Source organism: Mustela nivalis, assembly GCF_964662115.1.
Source record: "Mustela nivalis genome assembly, chromosome: 13".
NCBI lineage: Eukaryota > Metazoa > Chordata > Mammalia > Carnivora > Mustelidae > Mustela > Mustela nivalis.
The window spans coordinates 82,053,344-82,071,874 of record NC_139032.1 but is presented as its reverse complement, the minus strand read 5'-3'; the positions used below and the strand labels follow the sequence as shown (position 1 = coordinate 82,071,874).

The 18,531-nt window shown below is 36.8% G+C and overlaps 1 protein-coding gene across 5 annotated transcripts in view; it reads left to right on the top strand.

Annotated features, from left to right (window-relative positions):
- The window catches only part of STRBP (spermatid perinuclear RNA binding protein), a 138,001-nt gene that overhangs the window by 67,176 nt on the left and 52,294 nt on the right, over nucleotides 1–18,531 (top strand). For 4 of the 5 annotated variants that reach the window (XR_014301973.1, XR_014301974.1, XM_082695498.1 and 1 more), the window contains exons 3-5: nucleotides 3,087–3,307; nucleotides 8,360–8,525; nucleotides 12,833–12,977. Coding sequence is in view for 3 of the 5 variants with exons in the window: in XM_082695498.1 (XP_082551624.1) it covers nucleotides 3,087–3,307; nucleotides 8,360–8,525; nucleotides 12,833–12,977 (532 nt within the window). In the remaining 2 variants the exon portion in view is untranslated. Of the gene's footprint in view, nucleotides 1–3,086; nucleotides 3,308–8,359; nucleotides 8,526–12,832; nucleotides 12,978–18,531 lie in introns of those variants that run through there. The other variant, XM_082695500.1, reaches the window with a different exon arrangement.

The following is an 18,531-nucleotide window of genomic DNA, read 5'->3' as shown; positions in this document are numbered from 1 at the left end:
TTGCTTTTTTGTGGAAAGTTCATACTCAAATTAGATGAGATGTTAGATGAGATCATAATCTCTGGTGCCTAGTGTTTCAGCTGGTAAAATGTGTTGATTTTTTCTCTTCTAGTATTTTGGTTCTGGAGGATGTTGTGTGAATTTTTTCCCTAAGTATAAGTGAGAAAAGACTTAAAAAAGATGTTATAAGTGGGAGAAAAAGCACAAAAATATTAATCATCAGTATGTTTGAAATATGTTGTTTAGCAAGTCTGATGGTATTTCTTTAAGTGTTGATTTTTTAAAAAATTTGTTCTAAGGATTATAATTTAGTTGACTTGCTCTTAGAGAAGAAATTCCCCAAATATTTTAATTCTGGATGGTGGGGAAAAATGTTAGTTAACTTGGGATTTTCTTTGTCATTTCGTTTTAGGTGAGGTTTAAGAAAGGATACTGTGACTTCCATTTCTTCAAATTTATTTATTATAGTCTTGATTTTCTTACAGTTTAATTGCTTTTTACTGTCATTTGTCATAGTTGATAAAAATTCCTTTCCTAGTTTATTCATTTTAAATTTAGTTTAGATTTCCTGGTGTTTACATAATTTTGTGTTTTTAAAATTTAATTGGTTGGTAGGTGTTTTCCAGTTTTTCCTATTGCTTTATACCTTAGATCTTAGGGCTGAATGACAACTTTCTGTTTCTGCATATTATTTCTAATTTAATTTTTTAAATCTTTAAGGGGCACCTGGGTGGCTCAGTGGGTTAAGCCTCTGCCTTTGGCTAAGGTCATGATCTCAGGGTCCTGGAATTGACCCAGAATCTGTTCTCTGCTCAGTGGGGAGCCTGCTCCCCCCCCCCCCCCCCCGCCTACTTGTGATCTCTCTGTCAAATAAATAAATAAAATCTTAAAAAAAAAAAATCTTTAAGTCCATTTGGACCTTGTTGGGGTAAATAAGACCACCCTCCCATTTTTTTGGTCTTTTTTTTTTTTTTTGTAATACTGCTTATTCTTCCTTTGACCATTGTTTCATGGTGCTTATCCTGTCACAAACAGTAGAGTCTTGGATTTAATATTCTTGGATTTAACATTGGCAGCGTGTTATTTGTGAGAGAAACACCAAAGCTTTGTGGTATGTCACAGTATGTCATTTTGTTAAGGGAAGGCCAGTGTGCAGGGCTGAGTAATTTAGCTAACTAAATAAATTAGTAACTCACCATAAAACTAAATGACAGAGACGATCCCAAGTTAACAGTTTTTTTCTCCACCATTCAGAACTAAAATATTAGTAAATTTCTTCTTCTCTAAAGAGAAGTCAAATAATTTAATAATTTTTCTCTAGAACAACCTTGCATCTCCAATTTGTTATATGGCTTTTTTGTTTTCTTGTTACTTATTTTGGGATATGTGAGTAATTTCCAGAAGTGATTAAAAAGTTGGTTTCTTTGCGGCAAAAGATTCCAGTTAGAAAACTGGTTGGACTGTGAGGAAGGCAGAAATCTAGACAGAAATGGGTTGTATCTAGAAAAAAAGGAAAGCTCTGTGATTGATTTGAGTCCTTATAATAATTGAAGGTTTCAAATGTTTACTTACCTTTTTAGCTATAGTGTGCTTCATTTTATAGGGGACGGTAATACTGTAGTATTAATTAACTAGTGTTCAAACTAGTGTGATTTTTAAACATTAATATTCAAATAAAACAAGAGGCAGGACTGATAAGGACTTGAGAATATTTTAGTTTGTGGTAGACTTTAGAACAAAATATTTACCATCTACTGGCATATTAGTTCATTTAAGTAAAGACACTGTAGCCATCCTTTAAGTGGAATACTTTGGGCTTTATGGAAACTCACCAACTTATCCCCGTTCAGTTTGCGGTGTACTGGTACAAGTGTCTTCATGGTATTTGTAAATTTGGAAATATTCAAAAGTTTCTGGAAGTATGACTCATGAGTGTGAAGGATCTGCTCTATTAAATTTTCATGAAATTCATTCTATTTCTAGGTTTTAATCTGCTCCACTGATTTCTGGGCCAGCGTGTCATTTTAATTACTGCTTTTTTTTTTTTTTTTTTAAGATTTATTTATTTATTTGACAGAGAGAAATCACAAGTAGATGGAGAGGCAGGCAGAGAGAGAGAGAGGGAAGCAGGCTCTCTGCTGAGCAGAGAGCCGGATCCAGGACTCTGAGATCATGACCTGAGCCGAAGGCAGCGGCTTAACCCACTGAGCCATCCAGGCGCCCTTAATTACTGCTTTTTAAATTTTTGGTATTTTGTTTTAGTATAATGGTACCACTCATCCATCTTTGTAGAATATTTCTTGATATTTTCATTGATTTTTTTTCTCCAAATTAGCTTTAAAATGATTTTTGTTGAATATTAAGTAAAGCTATCTTGAGAGGATTTGATTGAGAACGTAATACATTCATAAATTACTTTGGGGAGTTGATTCTTTTGTAGTATGTATTTTCCCCATTTTGGAGTTTGGGATGTTTTCTGCTAATCTGTTTTAAAAATTAAGGCCTTGCACCAAGGGTGTGAATGCCAAATAGTAAATAGAGTTCTGATGTTACCCACAGCTTTTCTATAGTGTTGACACATATCTTTGTATTTTATATTATTACTGTATTATGAAATCTCAATTTTTCAAGTTGCATAATTCTTCAGCAGTTTGGAAAGGAGTGACTGGCTATCACAAGTCACCATCATGGTTCCTAGATACTTTGTCAAAGCTAGGAAGTATCTTTTTCTTGCAGACGATGTGTGATACAGATGACCTTTTTCAAAGATCTTCTGTATGTATTGGTATTCAAAATACTAGATTCAGCTAAAAGGTAGCATGTACATGATGCGGAAAGTGACCTGGGTGAATCTTAGCAAAATAAGAATGAAAAATCGCTAATTTTCTAGTGTGGAGTTCAGTAGAATGATGATTTACTTTCTATTCTGTGCAATTTTTTGTTGTCTCAACATTAATTGTTTCTGCAGTGGTTTGACAATGCTATGACTTGACTGAAATACATATATGTATTTTAATATATTTGTATATCATATTTTTCAGGTAACATTACTTTTATTGAAGTAATTGTTTTCTTTCTTTTGACAGAGATCTATTAGATCTTTTGCCAATGATGATCGCCATGTTATGGTGAAACATTCAACAATCTATCCATCTCCAGAGGAACTTGAAGCTGTACAGAATATGGTGTCTACTGTTGAATGTGCTCTTAAACATGTGTCAGATTGGCTCGATGAAACAAATAAAGGCACAAAAACAGAGGGTGAGACAGAAGTGAAGAAGGATGAGGCCGTAGACACCTATTCCAAGTGAGTGTGGCCTAACCTTTGTGGAGCTGTACTGCAGTGCTCAGAAAAGCTGAGTCCTCTCCCACTGGGTTTCGTTTGGTATATGGTGTTCTTTAGGTTTTCTCATTTATACGACTGTAAACAAGGAAGTAAATGTTTGTGGAATTTTTCCAAGTTACATTTGAAAGGAAGTCAAGAAAGAAACAACGATTAGACCAGGAAAAGAAGATGGACTTGTTCAGGATGCCTTTTGAGAGTGCACCAAGCCCTTTGAAGTTGTCATTTTGGAGATTATGAAATGTCACTTTTTTCATGTGTTGGTTCAGCCTTCTGAATTCAGAAATAGGTCTTTGGGGAAATCATAAAATGTCATTTTTTTTTTAGGTATTTAAAAATCTTGGTGGAGAGGAAAATGTGTTCTAAATGTGTTTTTGACCATACCTACCTTGTTGAGTCCCAGGATTCAACACAGTGTCTGGCATGTAGTAAATGCTCACTGGATATTTGTGGAATGAATGAAGGACTAACAGGAGCCAGAACCTTCAGCAGTTAGGGCAGAGTATTCTCAGTGCTATAACAATAGTAAGAGATGAGTGAGATGAAGCTTCATGATAACTGAAGTTAGATCAAGAAACTCTGTATGACGTAGTAAACTTACTGTTTTGAGCAGTGACACTATAATTGGAATAAATATGATTTACTTGGAAAGAAGAAGCTCATTTAATTGTACTGTATTTATAGGATTAAGAGCATTACTTTGGCTATAACAAAGATACAGGTTATAGAATTTTTTTTTTCAGCTTACAATTTAAATTGTGATAAATAAAGAATAGTGGGGAAGTTTTGATAAATCGATTTTCTTCTGTGAAATATAGTGTAACTTTTTCATCTTTACATGCAAGATAACCAGTATCAGTTTTCAGCTGAAGAGCATAATTCCTTGAATTTGTTAACTGTTTACAGGTAATATCTACATTGTGTATAGTACTAGCCTTGTCAGCTTGGAGGTTCTTGGCAGTAATTCAGTTTTTCTTGAATGTGATGGCTTTAAAATAGATACTGTCAAATTTTGAGGTTTATGTTAATTAGTAGTATCCAGTAATTAGCTCTATATATCTCAGTCCCTGTGCAAATTAAATAGTTTTGCACTTCATATTTAAATTTGTACTATGGAATGTGTTTATGCTCTTTCAAAAACTTCTTAAAAATTTTTGATAAAATGTGTATAACATAAAATTTACCATTTTTTAAAAATTTATTTTTTATTTATTTTCAGCACAACAGTATTCATTATTTTTGCACCACACCCAGTGCTCCATGCAATCCGTGCCCTCTATAATACCCACCACCTGGTACCCCGACCTCCCACCCAAAATTTACCTTTTTTTAAAAAAAAAAAAAAAAGATTTTATTTATTTGACGGAGAGAGAGGAATCACAAGTAGGCAGAGAGGCAGGCAGAGAGAGAGGGGAGGAAGCAGGCTTCCCATGGAGCAGAGAGCCCAACGCGGGGCTCGTTCCCAGGACCCTGGGATCATGACTTGAGCCGAAGGCAGAGGCTTTAACCCACTGAGCCACCCAGGTGCCCCCCAAATTTACCATTTTTAAGTGGAGTTTCATTTACTGTTGGAATTTAGACTCTCTCAGTACTATTTCTGTTGTTTGTTTTTTCAAGGCTGCGCAGACTTTTGAAAAGTGCTCCAGCAGACTTTTGCTTAACTGGATCAGGTCATTGTATTTTGAAGATTTTTAAAAAATAATGTGCTCCACACTTTCATTTGGACTTGTAAATATAGCTCTGTGTGTGGGTGCTCTAGACTGTCTTTGTGAACATTTCTAGGTTGAACACTTATCTTGATTCCTCCCATGTGTCAGAACTCAAGGAGGGCACAGTGTTTGGGTCCTTATTTTGTGTAAAACAGAGGCAGGCACATCTGAGAACAGAGCTCTTTTCTAGTAATAGACACGGGTTGAGCTCCTGATGTATACTAAGTACTACAGAAGGCACCAAGATGGGTGAGGGCTATGTTCTATTTATTAAGCACCTTCTGCTGCCAGGCACTGTTAGGCAGCTTTTACCTGTGTTCTCTTTATTTTACCTTTTTACAAGCTGACTCAGAGAAACCTTCCACTATTTATATTATTAGGAATATTAGGGTTCTGTTCTTAATTTTAAGTAATTCCCTATATTTGGGTGTTTGCTTTATGGTATCTCCTGTATTTAAATTAATTATTTAAATTCAGGGCTGAAGTAGGAGTTCCTTTCTCAGTTCTGTCATGCTGTCATCTGCGTAGGATCAAGTACATCTGAATTATGACATAGAATTTAATAAGCAAGTAGTAATGGATAGTTAATAATAGCTAAACACTTACTGAGTGCCAGTTACTCTAGCCAACTGTTTTTCACATTACGTTACAACAAACCTGCTGGTATGGGTTATTATCATTCCCCTCCTTTGCCCCCATCTTACCTATGAAATTTCTGTTGCTTCAAATTTGCATATGAAAAGAGTGACTCGTAATCATTAAAAAACTTTAACTTGCTTGAGGTCAGTGAATGAGTATGTGTGGTGGGCCAGGATTCATTTTCATCTGTTGGGACTCCAAATCCAATTTTCTTAGCACATTCGCCTCAAATTCCTGTGACTAAAATGTGAAAGTGTAGAGCAGGGAGAGTTTATATGCTGGTTCTGGGGATCAGAAAAAACTTTATGAAGGAAGTGGCATTTGCAGTAGGCTCAGAGTCCGGGAAGGCTTTTGGCAGGCAGTTAAAAGTGGAAGAAAACATAAATCTCAGCAAAGTTCTAGGTGTGAGAAAGCTTATGGACCATTTAGGGATTAATAGCATTGTTTATTGCGCTGTTAATGTATGCCAGCATCTGCACTAAAGTTCATTACTTACATGATGTTCTTAAGGACTACTCTGTAAAAAAGGCATTTTTTTCTTTTTCTTTCTTTCTTTCTTTTTTTTTTTTTTCCCCACAAATGAGAAGGTAAGCTCAAAAGAGTCAGGTAATTTGTAATTTATCCAATGTCACAGTACTGAGTGGCAGTGCCAGAATTTGAATGACAAAGTCATGTTGTCTTCTCAGTTGGCTCCCAGTGTGCTAAGTGCCTGAGTGTTCAGTGGGACACTAAGAAAGTACAGGCAGAGTGTCGTCTTTGGACTGCTTTTGGAAGGTTACTCTGGTAATGGTGGTATACAGTGGATCAGAATGGCAGAAGTTACTCATTAAAGCCAGTGAAGCTATGGTTATTGAGCGTAGTCTAGGTGAGACGTAGTAAGAGCCTGAACAGAAACTAGTTTGAAGGCATTTGTTCGAGGGTGATCCTGGAGGGAAAATTTATCAACTGTTACTAGATTTGGGAGAATGAGGAGAGGACAGGGATACAGGAGAAGAATCAAAGGCGATGGAATCTCTTCTTAATATCAAATAATTTCCTGTTTGGATCACTTGCTTTAAAACCCCTTTTCTTTCTATACTTATATATTTCTTTCTATACTTATATCACCCTTTATAGTTTTTCATTGATTTAATATTAATTGAATCTCTAAGGAATGCCAGCCACTTAGCCAGTGTCTGGATTATTTAGAATTTCTTGTCTTATTTCTACTGCCACAATATTTCTCTCCCTTATCCTTTCTCTAGTTCATTCTCCACTCTGCTGATTCTTTGCCCCAACTACAATGACCTTTTTTCTCTCTAACCTTATCAAAGTCTGAAGTCAGACCTCTCTAATTTTGACCTCTCTTTCTCCTGAACTTGGAAAGCAACCCTAATAATGTAAAGAACCTGAGCATTGTGATCACACCAACTCGAGTTTGAATTCAGGCTGTGTTTGACTCTCTATGTGAACTTGAACAATTAATTAGCCTTTCTGAGATTGACATTACTTGTCTTTTAAATGCAAGCTTGTTGTGAGATTTATTTTTTATTTTTATTTTTTTAAAGGTTTATTTTTGAGAGAGAGAGCATGTGTGCATATACAGGAATGGGGTGGGAGTGGGGGAGGGGAGAGAGGCAGAGGGAGAAGCAGACACCCCGTTGAGCAGGGAACCGTATGTTGGACTCCATCCCTGAACCCCAGGATCGTGACCTGAGCTGAAGGCAGATGCTTAACTGACTGAGCCATCCAGGGTGCCCTTGCTGTAAGGTTAATGAGAGTCGGTGGCATGAAGTTTGTTCTCAGATGTTACTTTCTTTTCCCCTTTTAAAAAGCAGGTTACTTTTTATACTTTGCTACAGGGTGAGCCTCGGGAACAGGAGAAATGGGATCTTTAGTATACTTTCTGTACTCAGACATTTGCTTACTGGCTGCATGACTGCTAAGATCAGTTACATTTTCCCTGGTGATGAGGGAAATGAACTTATAAGAAATTTTTAGTATTAAAATTAAGGGTAGATGTTAACATTATTTTTATGTACCATTCCTTACTTGATGTTCTTTGTTCTTTTAGCCACAGCTGGATTTAGAATGCATATACTGGCAGGTTATCTTTGGTCTCTTCCTTCTTTCTTCAGCTCTCTAGTTTTATCACATTGTTCTGCTTTCCCCATAAACTTTTGTAGATTCCTAGAATGATACAGCTATAGAAGGGATGAGCTACGGCTCATGCAGCTAATGGCCGTTTTGCAGTTACGGGTACTGAGCCAGCAGGCACCCATAAGAGTAGAGTTCAGGTCTTTTAGATTTCCACCCTGATGCTCTTTTTCAGTATACTTTTGGTGTTCAGGTTTCTCACAAATTTCTTTAATCACCAATAAAAAGATAAAAGATAAAAGAAGTTTAAAAATATTTTTTAAAATGTGTAAGGGGATATAGTACATAAAGACCCTCGGAACAAACACATAGATGTAATAAAGAATTAAAAGATTTTTAATAAAGAATTAAAAGGAAGACGCTCCCTGTTCATTCCTTGGGGAAAACAGATACTTTATTAGTCTTAAAACTGAGACTTAATTTTTGATGTCTGAATTTATATACTTCTTATATACCCAGGAAGCCAAGTGATGATTAAGTTATAGTTTGGGAAATAGGTTGTAAAAGTAATCATTTAGACTTTTATTTTTAGGGATCAAGGTGGTCGGACATTGTGTGGTGTAATGAGGATTGGCCTGGTTGCAAAAGGCTTGCTGATTAAAGATGATATGGACTTGGAGCTGGTTTTAATGTGCAAAGACAAACCCACAGAGACCCTGTTAAATACAGTCAAAGATAATCTTCCTATTCAGATTCAGGTGAGTACAGTTTAATTGAACCTCTAGGAGAATTTGTAAAAAGGTGAAAGTAGGTAGCGACCTTGATGAAATTAATAATAAGGAATTGGTAATAGTAAAGGGTAGGTGCAGAAAAAGGGAATACTGCTACTCTGCGTCAGTGACACATCCATCACATCTAAAACAAACTTCTGATGATTAGTGCTCAGGATATATTTACTAGATGGCTTTTTTCCCTTTTTTTTTTTTTTAAAGATTTTATTTATGTATTTGGCAGAGAGACAGACATCGAGAGAGGGAACACAGCAGGGGTAGTGGGAGAGGGAGAAACAGGCTTCTCGGTAAACAGGGAGCCCAACATGGGACTCAGTCCCAGGATACTGGGATCATCATGACCTGAGCCCAAGGCAGACACTTAACGACTGAGCCACCCAGGCACCCCAAAGATGGCTCTTAAGGTATAGTCTTCAATTTTCAGGTGTATCTTGTTGAGAGGCTTCATGTTTTTCAGACTAGGTCTCTCAGTTTTATAAACTTCTGGAAGGGTTGGTATAATGCAAGAAAGATCAGAAGGAGCATAGACAACTAGAGACTTTCATAGGTGATAATAAAATTGAAAACTAAGTTAACAGTAACCCTTTCATCCTGTTCATAGAAAGTCACTAAAATTCCTTGTTCCAAACCTTTTTCCAATGGATGGTTTTAGAAAATTTTGATGTTGGCATGCTTTTTGGAGAATCCTGTGAAGGTGGATGGCTCTCCAGGGCTGAAGACAATGGTTTGGTCTGGGGCTGTGGCCGCCCCAGGACCTGGTCTGCCAGTCTGCTCCAAGGGCCAGCTGCATCACTAATTGGAAAGCTGTGATCATCTTTCAGTTTCACATGTGTTGTCTGTGGTATAATCAGATTGTAGCTTTTTGATGATTTTATATTGGTTAGTCCTTATATCCATGTCACATGAATAAATACCAGCCCTCAGGTGCCTACGAAGTCCTTTGAGTTGAATGTTCTCTTTTGTTGAATTTGTTTCTTTTATTTGTATTTCTTCTAAAAAAGTCCCCCCCCCACCAAATTATATGAATTCTAAATTTGTTTTTAGCTTTGTTATTGGATACTTTTCTTTCACATTTACAAGTTGATCTTCAAAACCATCTTCCTTTTTTAATCTATTGACACTCAGATTTGTCTTACTTGTTGGCACATTTCCCTATATTGGTTTTTGGAGCGTTATATTTTCATTTTGCCTTAGATCTCAAGATATGGTTTGGTAAGTGACTGAACATACATTTGGCATTTCCATTTTTAGTTCATGAATGAAGAAATGTTTTTGGTTCTTCATAGGGTTAAATTGATTTCTCCTAAAAAATTATTTCAAGTCCTTTTGTTATCATTTGGGGAGGGAGAGTGGCGAGGAACATGGAATATAATAATAGAGCTTTTTTTTTTAGAGACAGTGTTGGGGGGGGTGAGGAGTGGGGGTGAGGGGAAGAGGAAGAGTGAGGGAGAGAAATCTTAAGCACAGGGGTCAGTGTGGGGCTCGATACCACAACTCTGAGATCATGACCTGAGCCAAAATCAAGAGTTGGATGCTTAACCGACTAAGCTACCCAATCCCTCCAATAGAGCTTTTAAAAAAAGCTCAATAACAGGACTTTCTGGCTAGCTATACTCTCTGTTATTAGAATGTTAATAAAATTCCTTCTTTCTTCTTTTTTTTTTTTTTTAAGATTTTTATTTATTTATTTGACAGAGAAATCACAAGTAGACACATGTAAGCAGAGTGGCAGGCAGAGAGAGAGGGAGAAGCAGGCTCACCACTGAGCAGAGACCCCAATGTGGGATTTGATGCCAGGACCCTGGGATCATGACCCAAGCTGAAGGCAGAGGCTTAACCCACTGAGCCACCCAGGCACCCCCTCATTTCTGTTTTTTATATTGTTTTAAAATGTAATTTGTATTCCTGCTTTTATTACAATGAACACTGTTACTCTTAAATCTAGGGTAAAGTAATCCATGGAGGCTTTTCAACCATCTCACCCCTGTTTCTGCTCCCTGTAGTGAGTCCTGTTTCTTATCAGAGTGGTCCTATTCCTTACCTGTGTCAGGGTAGAAAAGGAGTTGAGAGCCAGGGCTATAAATAACAGAAGTTCTTATTCTGAAAATATATCACATTTCTCAAGTATTGATATGGGAGATTGGGCCAAATTTCAGTCTGCATTAATAGATCTTTCTCTGTGGAGATCAGAACTGTATAAACTCTATCTACATTTTTGTCTCCTTGGTGAGGGTCTTTATTTCAGGCCCCACAATTTTAAAATGTTCTTGTTGAGTTAGCAAGTAAGTGTTCAAGGGAAAGGACCCAAAAGAAAGTGCAATCTTTGTAAACCATTTTAAATTTGAAGAGACTGGGGCTTTTTAGGCAAGAGAAGACAAAAAAAGACACATATTTTTTGGTCTTTGAAGGGCTTCTTATAGAAGTTAAAAGAAGCCTGGGCTCTTAAGACCAGTGGTCGACATTAAAAGTATTTCACTTTATCATAGCCAATAGTTATCCAACCCTGAAACCAGTTGCTTTGTGTGATGGTTAGATCCATTGCTGTAAGTATTTCAGAAGAGGTATCCAAGTAAAATGGGGACATAATTGTATACCCATTTCAGATTAAGTTGTAAACATGTACACATATATGCCCTTATACATACACACATTATTATTACTATTAATATTTCAGAAAAATCTTTTTTTTTTTTTTAAAGATTTTATTCATTTGTCAGAGAGAGAGAGAGAGCACACTAGCAGGCAGAGGTGGAGATAGAACCAGGCTCCCTGCTGAGCAAGGAGCCTGATGTGGGACTTGATCCCAGGAACCTGGGATCATGACCTGAGCCAAAGGCAGCGGCTCAACCGACTGAGCCACCCAGAAAAATCATTTTAAGTGTGATTTCTACCTTTACTCCCTGCCTCTCTATTGTTTTCTTGGTGTTTGTATGGAAAACCGGTTTCTGATATGATACTATCTTATTTTCTTGTGAATTAATCTTTTCCTGAGCACTTACCATACCAAAACTTCCAGTAATCTAAGTATCTTATTTAATTGCAGTTGTACCATACCTTTTCTCTACATACTCTTTTCTAGATCAATTTTAGAACTTCCTTGAGCAAGTGATAAGGGTGACCAAAACCAAGAATCACTTCTAATTAGCCCAGAACTCATACCTGGTGATCTGCATACATAGTTGAAGATTTAGTCTGACTAATTCTCTGCTGGCATCTTTAATGTTACTATAGTGTCAATGTAAACAGGTTTCTTCATTTTCTCTATATTCTAGTTCTGGTTTTTTCAGTGACTGTGTGTGTGGCCTTTTCCCTTCCCTGGTTTTCTTTATTCAAAATTAGGATAATGAATTTTCTATTTTGCTATATTTTTTGATATAAATGTTTAATGGTAAAATGCTATTTTTATGAAAAGGGCATTGAGTTCTTTTAATGCACACTGATATGCAAAGACCTAGTAGTGTTTCCATTCTATGTCAGGTAATAGATATAGATTTCACCACCAAGAAAGATCTGTGTGACTTACTAAACTAAATATTCAATGTATAATAATATTAAATATAGCTTAATATGTGATTCTAATTGGCGATTATTTTGTGGAAGGCCCTTAAATTATATATGTGTAATTATATGCTTAAAGAAGTACTGTATGTTTCCTTGTGGAGGTCAGGTGACTTGTCCCATGATGATAGGTCTCACTGGAGTGATCTCTGAGATCTACCTTTCCTTTGAGAAAGGAAGTTACTTGTTTATACTAATTTTTGAAATCCTTTCTCATTCTTTCTTACTTGATGCTCTTTAAAAATCTACATAATCTTATGTAAAAACCTATTAATCTTATATTTGGAAGTCCTTAACAAGTAGGAGTTCCTTTTGAGATAGTCTGGTCAAAAAGGAATTTGAGAGTATTCTCAGCAATTAATTATTCTACAGTAGCTCTCGGTAAGAATTTTAAGAACAGAATTTCACCCATTATCACATAATGATGCTGTTGGTATTTTACTTTCAAATATTAGAAAGAATGGTTTTAAAGATTGTTTAATAATTGTATAGAGAGTTGACATTATGGTTGCATTTTGAAGTGTGGAGAAAGATTTGTTCTGGTAAGTTGGGAGGAGAGAGAAATGTTATCCTTAAACTAAACTAGTTAAGGACTTTACTCTTTCAGCCTAGTATTATTAATAGTTAATAACATTTGAAAACTAAGCGGCAGTCATTCATTTTTTGAGATTTTAAAATAATTAACTGGTTGTTTTTGAAATCTTGGTGACTTTCAGAAACTCACAGAAGAGAAATACCAAGTGGAACAATGTGTAGATGAGGCTTCTATTATAATTCGGAATACAAAAGAGCCCACGCTAACTTTGAAGGTGATACTTACTTCCCCTCTAATTAGGGACGAATTGGAGAAGAAGGATGGAGGTACACATGTATATATTTTTGTTTTGTTCGCATAAGACCTCTCTTGAATGCTGTGTTAAGTGTACTTAATGGATTTAAGAAATGGTTCTGTCTTCATTCGTTTTTTACCACTCATAGTATTTTAAAAAGCTTTATTTCTACATGATTGCCATATTTTGCAAAAATGTATACATTTAAAATATATGTTAATTCAGAAACCTGTTGATTATCATGTTGGTCTTAACTCTGCTTTAATTTTTATACTATTATGGTGTTCTATTTTAATCTTTGTCTGTTATTACGCTGTTATTGGTATCAGCTGACTTATTCTGCGTAGTTTGGCTTTTAGGTCTGATTTTAGGATTAAATGTGGTCCAGAAGAATACTGTTTTCATATTTGCTCACTCGTTGTTTCAAGTTACTCATTTGTACCTTGCTCTTGACTTCTAATAACTATTACAACTTTGTAAGATTTATGCTTTACCTAATTGCCCATGTATAAATATGTTTTATAATGTAACAGATATAATTAGGGGATTGTTTTCTAAAAATTAATCTTCAGTAAATTTTTTTCTAGGAGGTTTGTGATCCTGTTAACATTTTGTATATTATATATATGGGAATTATGCTTTAAACTAACTTACTTCTGAAGTTAAAAAGAATTCTTGTTTGGCAGTGTCATCCTCATAAAAGTAGAGTGAAAAATCTGTATTCAGCTTTGAGAAAGAATGATGGAGCTGAACTTCTTTATCTGGTGTTTTTATCCTGTTAAGTTAGCTTGTTTCTGCCTCTCAGTCCTATCCCTAGAAACACTTGCCACATGATATTTGTCCTGTGTCAGACCTTTGACCAACTGGCCCTTCTCTGTCATGACAATTTAGAGGCAGTGTGGCTTATCTGGGCCAGTGGGGACTCCCTGTTGCTGTTTTTTCATCACTAGACATTCAGCAAGCCCCATTGCTCACTCCCCTACCTGAAATACCAGTGCAGTAAGAAATATTGGCCAGTTTCTTCATTTATGTCAAATTGATGATAAAGGTGTAGTAAGAGACATATTAGTAATGTTAAGATTGAGAAATTTAGAGTTTGGCAGACGTGTCTCATAGAATCTTTTAAAGTAAAAGTGATACACTCCTTTACAGAAAAGTTTTTTGGAATAACTAAAATTAGCTCTACCATACCCAACAGATACAAAGTAGACACATTATGAGTCAAATTTTAAAGTTAAAGAGCATCCATCTGTAATTGGGCTAATGCCAGTATGGGTTTTTTTTTTTTTTTTTTTTTTTGGCTGTGTATCATATCTCTAATACCTCTGAAGAACCAATCCTAAGCAGCTTAATTTTTTTAACAGCTTTATAGTTCACCATTAACTACAGAACTATAAAATAATTTCTGAAGTGTCAAGATAATTCTGTTAATTCTGATAAGCTGTGTTCTACTTGACTCTCTCTTTAGTGTAAAGTCAGCAACTTCCTAGACTAGTTACAAATATGGGAATTATTAACAATTATTTGAGTATAGAGAGATGAGAAAAAGACTGAAATCACCAAAGACTAGACTAATTCTACATCTGTTTGTAGCTGTAGGCATCTCTTCTGTTATTTCTTTGAAAATAGTGAGAGGACATCAGGCTTCTTTTTTCCTGTGGTTTTGTATGCTTATGTGGGATTAGGTAATAGTTTTCTGTGATATCCTTAAGCTTGGTCTGTTGCCTCTGTAACTTTAATTTCTGCTCATAGAAGTTGGAAACAGAGACTGCACTGCACTCTTACTAGAAGACTAGTTACTGTAAAATACTCTCTGTTCAAGGTGTTTGTATTACTCAAGGATCCCAAGACCCCTTTTTTGAGCTGTAACCTCCCAGCCCTGTTGAGTCACTGTTATCTTTTACAATCTGTGCATTTTGTCTAACCTGGGCTTTTTCAAAATGCTTTTTGATCTGCACTGCCATTTTTGTGTATTCCTGAGCAACTTTTATGATCCAGCGTGACTGAGCATTTGAGACCTAGGCTTGTGATTCTGTAAGACTTGTTTCTTCCTACTGGACAATTCCTCTCACTTTGATCGGTTATTTTCAGCTGCATGGGTGAAAGTACGGGATTCATTTGGGTTCCAGGAATTTCTAAGACTGGGAGATATCCCTCTTTTCAAAATCTCCACTCCCTTTCTTTCTCAGTATTTAAAAAATATGCATTGTAACTCTCTTTGAGGAGACACTTTCCTATTGAACCACAATAGCTCCCCTCCCCGCAAAACAAACCAACTTTTCACAATACATATACACTTACATCTTTCTCTTCCCTCTCTTCACTTGGTGCATATTTGGGTAAAATCTAAAAAAGGGGAAAAAGCGTGGTTGCAAGCAGGGAGAACCAGAGGACTGGGGCAGCAGAGAACATCAAACTTAACCCCTAAGGGTTGTCTCTGCAGAAGTAGGTCTAACTAGTCATTCAGACTGCTACTTAAATTTTCAGTGGCCAGAGTATATAGTGAATCTCTTTAGTATTGCTTACTCTTTCACAGGTAAAATCCCTCCCGTGCTGTCAGTCGTCTTGCCATATTCCAACCCTTTACTTCAAGGCCCTGTAGAATACCCGTTCCCCATCACTATATGCTTCCTGCTAAAGAAGGGATAGGAGATTAATTGGGGCGCCTGGGTGGCTCAGAGGGTTAAGCCGCTGCCTTCAGCTCAGGTCATGATCTCAGGGTCCTGGGATCGAGTCCCGCATCGGGTTCTCTGCTCAGCAGGGAGCCTGCTTCCCTCTCTCTCTCTCTCTCTGCCTGCCTCTCTACCTCCTTGTGATCTTTGCCTGTCAAATAAATAAATAAAATCTTTAAAAAAAAAAAAAAAAAAAAAAAGAAGGGATAGGAGAAGAAGCACTTAGCGCCTGGCAGTTAGGAGTTCGATTCTTAACTCCATTAGGTACTCATGCTGTGTGATCTTGACAGGTTTCTTCATTTTAAACCGTGGATAAGAAATACTTTAGAAAGGTGTTTGAGGTCAAATGACAGAATTTATATAATGTGACCTGTACTATACCTAATTTGCTCAATTAATAGTGGTAGTGATAGTTACATTTACTCAGCTTATACTAAAAAGACTCCCAGTGCAAAGTCATGTATTAAAACTGCCTTCACTTCATAACGAGAATAATGAGTGCTTGATAGATCTGAGGCACTGAACCTAAACACAGATAAATTCTTCAACATCCACTGAAATGTAGTATTAGAATCAGTATACTGTATTTGCTGCAGTGCTAATAATGAGCTAATTTGTTATATACTTTATGATTCATCAAGAGGTGGGTATGTTTTTCCCTACCCACGTCCTTTATCCCTAGGGCCTAGAATGGTACCTAATACACTGTGGGTGTGCTGCACCCCTGCAAAAAAAAAAAAAATCTGTTAAATGAATTTTTGTAGCCAGCACATTACCTGATTAAATAGGACTGTGTGGTGTGTAAGAAGCTTTAACAATGGGCATCTTGATACTCAAGCAATGTATATTGAGGATTTAGCTGTGTTAAAGTATTTTATAACTTATTATGTTAGAAGCATTTTCTTATACATGATTTAACCTTCACAGCAGCCCTATGAGGTGGCTATCTGCCTTGCTTGATAAATGAAGAACATCTCAGGTTTTACCGAGCTCCTCCCACTCTGAAGTCCAATGTGCTGTCTGCCCCCATTTCTCTCTAGGACGAGTGGAGGAGCCTCTTAGCTGATATAATTATTCTCAGCCTCACAGGGTCTCAGCTTCTTTCAGTGCTTGTGATTTTAAGAAGTATGTTTGCTATGAGGGTGGTAAGTTAGCTATTATATTTACAATGCAATTCGAAACCAGGTGGATAGGGAACCTACAACAAGTCTTATGGCTTAGGCTAAGATGAACCTCTGTCCTAAGTACTGAGGTAGATTTTTAGGGGTTCACAGAGAATCTGCTCAAAAGTCCCGTTTCACATACTGGTGCCAGTATGAACTTCTGGTGTGTCTTGGCCATTCACTAGCATGAGTTCTGCTAAATGGAAGTTCTCACAGTCCAGAGATCACAACTGGGATTATAACGATGCTGTAGGCTTTATTTTCCTATCTTCCCCAGCTGCTAGACCCACACTATCCAATGCAAATCTTTAGCCATTATCTTTCCAGTGGCTGGCTGCCTGCTGAAGCATTGAAGAAAAGTCATATCGAGTGGTGTTTCTACCATAAATTAGGAAAACAGTGCTCTCTGTTCTACCTAAGTGCTGCATTTACCTGTCTGCGTTATTGTGGCCTAATGTTTTGCATGGACAGTGGCTTGGTGCCTCAAAGGAATTGAGAGAAAGGGCTGCCAGGATATCTTCAGGCTTACTAGAAAATTCTGTCAGCATGAATTCAGTGGCTCAGCTACGTCCAGATTGTCAAGGAGGCCATTATGATAACCCAGCTCAACTATTTTACCTTTGGAGAATCCCGGTTCCTCACAAATAACTTTCATTTAACACAGTCATGTTCTGGCTTTTCCCTACCCCATCTCTAGACTAGCAGTTTGTTAACAGAGAGCTAGCTTGCAGGTAAAGGGATTGAGAGAAACTGACCAACATTTCCTGCAGTACCGTATATTTCAGGTGGATTTCTGGTCACTGATCTAACCTCTAATCAAATAAGCAAAGTTAGGCATAGTAGACTTGTGTTCCAGTGCTTCCATTGTTCAGAATGTTTCATGTGCCTTCATGCCCTGATACCAGGTTCCTGAGCAATAAATTTTTAGAAGCTGTTTTTCTTTGCTTTTGGCATTTTTGTCACTTCTCAAGCCCCTCCCCTCAGCTGTTTCTCATCTGTTTTACTGGACACTGTAGGAAAATGAAATGGCTCACAGTTTCATTGTTTTTAATTTGAAGACTCCAAATTCAGAAAAGTTTTGCTTCTCCACAAAATTGAAACACCTTTGTTAAAGTTCACACAGAATGTTAAGCTTGAGATTTTACTATGAAAAGCAGCATTGTTTTTCCACCAAATGCCCCATAAAACTATTATTTTTACATAAAGCAAATAGGCAAGCAGGGCTTGCAAGCAAGCACTGCAGTGCCATATGAATTTATATTGTTTTAAAATAAGTAACTTTGAAGATAAAATGAGATGAGTTATTATATTTCTTCTGCTGTTTCTCACCTCATGAATATTGAAACATTCTGGATCTTTGGACTTTTTGACTACGAGAGCATGAAGAAACATGGCCATTCTGGTAGTGATGTAAAGGGAGTCCAGGGCAAGCCTTCTGTTCACTGCCTGTGCCTTTCATCTCTTTTTAGCAGAATCTATTGCCTCCAAATGTTGACTGTCTGTAACAAGATGATACCTATTTTTTTTTTTTAATAAGAGTTTGTGATGAAAATCTGACCTTGGGAATGAAAGAAGTTACCTAAATATTTTTACTGTTGTCCCCCTTTAAAAATATCTGTGTTGCAGTGGGCATTATTTGCAAGCTGTGACCACTGGACAAAAATACCAGAAAGGTCGAAAAGACCTTTGGTTTGCCTTGTCTTTTCCTATGCAAATTTCCTCTGACTCACTCCTGTCTTCCATTGCCCCC